This window comes from Miscanthus floridulus, chromosome 12, assembly GCF_019320115.1.
Source record: "Miscanthus floridulus cultivar M001 chromosome 12, ASM1932011v1, whole genome shotgun sequence".
In the NCBI taxonomy this organism is placed as follows: domain Eukaryota; kingdom Viridiplantae; phylum Streptophyta; class Magnoliopsida; order Poales; family Poaceae; genus Miscanthus; species Miscanthus floridulus.
In genome coordinates this window covers 66,493,072-66,498,143 of record NC_089591.1, presented here as the reverse complement: position 1 = coordinate 66,498,143, position 5,072 = coordinate 66,493,072, and the positions used below count along the sequence as shown (strand labels likewise).

Below are 5,072 nucleotides of genomic sequence, written 5' to 3'. Positions count from 1 at the left end.
CGAACATGCTGTATATTAAAGAACCACTCGAATCTACCTACCAACTGTAACAGATGCAGCAACCACTAGTCTCCACACCCTTTACGTTGCCATATTCACCAGACCACGGTCAAAGTCCGGCCGGGCCATATTCTTTACACACTAAACTTGTGCTAGCTGAGGAAGCCCGTGGTCTTTTAAATTTCGAGTGCCGTGTCTATGTGGCAGCTTCCTAATGCACGAAACATGCAGAGGCGCGTGACGTGAGTTTTCCCATATCGCCCGTCCCCGATCTCGCAGATGTGCGCGTACCACATGCGGCTCTCCGGCGTGGCGGCCTTCGTGCTCCTCCTCATGCTGCTGCTGCTGCTGCTGTATGCGGTGCACAGGTGGAGGAACCCTCGATGCAGCGGCCGCCTCCCGCCGGGCTCCATGGGCCTGCCGCTCGTCGGGGAGACGCTGCAGTTCTTCTCCCCTGAGGCTTCCTTGGACGTCCCGCGTTTCGTCCGGCACAGGCTGGAAAGGTACGCCGCCTCGGTTTGGGCTTGGGCCGAGGCCCGATTAAGCTGGAACATGATGGGCCGGGCTCGTGTCGCGATTCTGAATCTGAAACCTGTCCCGTTCGAGTGCAAGCTAGGTACGGCCCGATCTTCAAGACGAGCTTGGTGGGCCACCCGGTCGTGGTCTCCGCGGACGAGGAGCTCAACTACATGGTGTTCCAGCAGGAGGGGCAGCTGTTCCAGAGCTGGTACCCGGACTCCTTCGTGGAGATCCTCGGCAGGGACAACGTCGGGGAGCAGCAGGGCGCCATGTTCAAGTACCTCAAGAACATGGTGCTCCGCTACTTCGGCCCGGAGAGCCTCAGGGAGTCGTCCATGCTCCGCGACGTCGAGCACGCCGTAAGCAGCTCCCTCTGCACCTGGTCGACCCTGCCGGCCGTCGAACTGAAAGAGGCCGTCTCCACGGTACGCAAGTAACAGTTTCTGTGTGCCAGGCTGCCATTGTTGTGAATTGTGATTGCTGCATGTCTGTGTCGTCTGTGCGCGTAGATGGTGTTCGATCTTTCAGCGAACAAGCTGCTCGACTTGGAGCCGTCGAGGTCCAAGATTCTGAGGAAGAGCTTCTTCGACTTCGTTCGAGGGCTCATCTCGTTCCCTCTGTATTTGCCAGGAACAGCATACTACTCTTGCATGAAGGTGAGTACATGCTGCTACTCGCTGCACTATGGTGTCCGTATCACGATCGAATTAATTAACTCTGCACAAGCTTGGCCTTTTTTTTATCTGTCATGTCACTTTCAGGGCCGGCAGAGCGCAATGGAGGTGCTGCAGGAAGTGCTAGAGGAGAGGAAGAGATCGGTACAGGTGCTCGAAGCAGGAGAAGGCGCCATGGAAACGGCACGTCGCCATGGCGGCGACTTCTTGGACCTCGTCATCCAGGAGATCACGAAGGAGAAGCCGGTCGTGACGGACAGAATGGCACTCGACCTGATGTTCGTGCTCCTGTTCGCCAGCTTCCACACGACGTCGCTGGCGCTCACTCTGGCCGTCAAGCTGCTCGCAGACCATCCTCGAGTCCTGGAAGAGCTCACGGTCAGGAACATACAAACAACCTTTGATCGGCACTGATGCCTCTACGATTTAATTTTGGCTTTGATGCATGCAGGTGGAGCATGAAACGATTCGTAAGGCGCGCCATGGATCTGATGGAATCACATGGATGGAGTACAAGTCTATGACGTTCACGTCCCAGGTTGTCGATCGGCTACGGACAAAAATTGGTCAATAATCACCTGACCTGCACCTGCTAGTGTTAAGAACATGTATAACTGGAACAATTGGCTTCAGTTATATACTACTGCGTGCACTATGAACTCTATGAGCGTGCATGCATATGTTTGCTCTCAAACATTTCATACATGGTACAAAAATATTATTTAAGATACAACAATAACAGGAAGATCCACACTATTTTTATAGGTTATCAACGAGACTGTCCGATTAGCCAATATTGCGCCTGGCATCTTCAGAAAGGCACTGAAAGATATACGGTTCAAAGGTGAAGCTGTCATTACACATGTCGTCCTATCTGTTTCAGCAAACTGATCGCACTCTAAAACCAAACACAATAGCTTTATTCGATGTTACTTTAAAGTGCTTTCGACGACTAATCTTATCGGCTGGAAAATTATGCGTGCTCAAACTGAGGAGCAATAACTGAATACTTTTCTAATCCCCTTGCTTGGCAGGGTTCACAATTCCAGCAGGATGGGGAGTGATGGTCTGTCCTCCAGCAGTGCACTTGAACCCAGTCATTTACCCAGATCCCCTCATCTTTAACCCTACAAGATTCAAGGTTTGTGGATTCAGTAGTCCATGTATGCGGAAACACACATGCATGTAGTGATATCCGGTAAAATTGTTTTTTGGACATGTCCACATACAGGATAAACCGGAGATAGACCGTGGGTCAAGACACTTCATGGCATTCGGAGGAGGCCTCAGATCCTGCGTTGGAGCAGACTTCAGCAAGCTGCAAATGTCTATTTTCCTCCATTTCCTTGTCACTAGATACAGGTAGAATTTTCACAAGCTTAGTTCTCCGGGAGTCAGAATTTAGTTAGAAAATAATCTAAATTCATTTCCCAGCGCCCTTTAATTTCTTTCACATATTTCAGGTGGAAAAGTCTTGGAGGTGGCAAGACAGTCCGAAATCCGGGGCTAGAATTCCCTGATGGCTACCACATTCAAATACGACACTGGAATTAGTCAAGGCGTTACCTTCTGCTACTACTAATTATCAAAAAAAAAAAAGTCAATCTCGTTGCGCATTCAAGCCACGAAATGGACGGAGGAAACAATTACTGCTAGTGTCAAACTACAATATTATTGTAACATGTGAAGGTTAAAATGTCCCTACTATAACGCTTATATGTCTATCCAGTTGAACAAGCAATATTGTTGCCTGGGGCTAACCATGCCTAGCAACCGCGCGCCTAGGGTGAATAGGAAGACGCCAACGCCGCCCTTGCTCCTAGGTCCTCACCGTCGCCACACCTCTACCTAGGGCTCCTCTCCTTCCTCTCCGGTGCACCTGCCGGGTAAGGAGAGGGAACCCATCTCTTTTTTTCGTTGTTTTTGCATCCAGTTTGTTTAGGGTTTAGCCCAAATAAATCCACCGGACGAAATCAGATATTTTTTTGTCGGGATCTTGTTACCTGCGATGACTTCGGTGATTGCACGACGAGATTGCCATTGCAAGCGTCATCGGCAGGCAGTCAATTTGTGGCCATTATCTACAAGGGGGTGCTCTTGCGCACTCCCAACCAGGACAGTTTCTCAAGGTCATCGACCTTGTTGTTGATGATTGCGAGAGAAAATCAAGGATCGGAGGTAATGAATCTGCATCCTACGTTGTATCCAACGATGCAACTGCTAATATTATTTCATTGATTCAGATATGTTTTGGACTGGTGTCGGTCTCCTTTTGATGTATGGACCTGAACCACGTCCAGTGGGTTGCCCATTGACATTAAATATGCAAGAGGCGTTGAAGAATGAAGATTAGTTCCTCAGATTGAAGAATGAGGAGTTTTAGAAATTTGGAGAGAACGAAACGACAAAGTCTTCAATAATCGTAGGAACCGGACATTGCTGGACATCGGAGGGATCAAGTATGAATGAAGGACATGGTGCTACGCTGGTGACAAAGCTCTGGAGCTAATCTTACCGCCGCAAAAAAAAAAAAAAAAAAAAAAAAAAAAAAAAAAAAAAAAAAAAAAACACTCCGCATAGGCGCAAGAAGACAATACATAGCATAGCTCTTAGTTATAGTTATATATAAAGCTTATAGACGCTAGTATTACAGTAGGGAGCTATTACGCTATTTTCTTAATGTAAATTAACGCCATGAATGGTAGGGATGGTGACAAGATGCCCGGTCAGATCTGTACTTAACATACGGGAGAATGTTTAAGCGTCCGCATCTTTATATTTTTTATTTTGCAGACCCAAATAAGACAACCTAGACATTAAATAAATGATGAGCACTAAGCACGAGTAACATAGATAATTGCTACTCCATCCATTCCAAATTATAAGTCATTTCAATTTTCTTAGAGAGTTAAAATATCTTAAGTTTGACCAAAATTTAAAAATCACAAAGATTTACAACATCAAACAAGTATACTATGAAAATATAATTAATAAAGAATCCAATGATACTTAGTTGGTATCATAAATATTATTATTTTATTATATAAATTTGATCAAACTTTGCTTTAACTCTCTAAGAAAGTTAGAATGACTTATAATTTATGATGGAGAGATTCGATGATTCATGAACAATGTATACTACCACTTTATCGAATGAAGAAATTATCAAAATAAAAGTTGTAGATCTTGATGAGCTATTCAACTTTGGTATTCATGACCTTTTCAGCTGAAATCATTTAGTGTTACAAAATCTTGCTTGAAGTTGTCATTTGTTGAAATTCAAAATTTGAATTGTTCAAACTTTGTCACATAGAGTAATGATCAAAAAAAAGTTGTACATATCGATGAGTTCTACAACTTCCTTGTTGATGAATTTTTCATTTGAAATCAGTTATTGTCCCTAAAATTAATTTTGAAAGTTCTCATATTGTGAAATTCAAATTTTGATTCATCAAACGAACTCCTATGGAGAAAGGACCAATACAAAAGTTCTAGATCTCGACGAGTCATACAACTTTTGTGTTGTTGACTTTTTCATAAACAGCATATTTATTATGATTTAAATTTTAAAATGAAATGTATTTATGCTAGTAAAAGAAAAAAGAAAAACATATATCCTTAGCTGGGCCTGAAAATGAGGCCGGCCCAACTCCAATTGTACTGTTTAGGTGGCAAAATTTCGCCTGTTTCGCACGGTGGCGCGCCTCCAACAGGATTTCACGGTTGCAAAAGACGCTTCTACCCTCGCTTGCCATGACCCAAACAATGTACCACAGAGGGACATCCTGATGGGTACATAGTAATTTCGCATGCCAGGACCCATATCCATCCAAACCCTCCCATCCCCTCCCCTCCTGGCGCCGCACTTCCTCAACTCCA

General features: G+C 45.2%; 1 protein-coding gene across 1 annotated transcript; it reads left to right on the top strand.

Annotated features, from left to right (window-relative positions):
* The first annotated feature begins 279 nt into the window (after positions 1 to 279).
* On the top strand, positions 280 to 2,747 carry LOC136498382 (cytochrome P450 87A3-like). The gene is made up of 9 exons (XM_066494318.1): positions 280 to 503; positions 617 to 944; positions 1,029 to 1,175; positions 1,281 to 1,571; positions 1,645 to 1,731; positions 1,959 to 2,037; positions 2,228 to 2,334; positions 2,425 to 2,555; positions 2,657 to 2,747. The coding sequence occupies exons 1-9, from the start codon at positions 280 to 282 to the stop codon at positions 2,745 to 2,747; spliced, it is 1,485 nt and encodes a 494-aa protein (XP_066350415.1).
* The last annotated feature ends 2,325 nt before the right edge of the window (positions 2,748 to 5,072 follow it).

Coding starts and splice junctions, on each gene's coding strand:
- LOC136498382 (XM_066494318.1), top strand. CDS start 280: ATGTGCGCGTACCACATGCGGCTCTCCGGCGTGGCGGCCTTCGTGCTC. Junction 504..616: donor GTCCGGCACAGGCTGGAAAG/GTACGCCGCCTC, acceptor AGTGCAAGCTAG/GTACGGCCCGATCTTCAAGA. Junction 2,556..2,656: donor TTCCTTGTCACTAGATACAG/GTAGAATTTTCA, acceptor CACATATTTCAG/GTGGAAAAGTCTTGGAGGTG.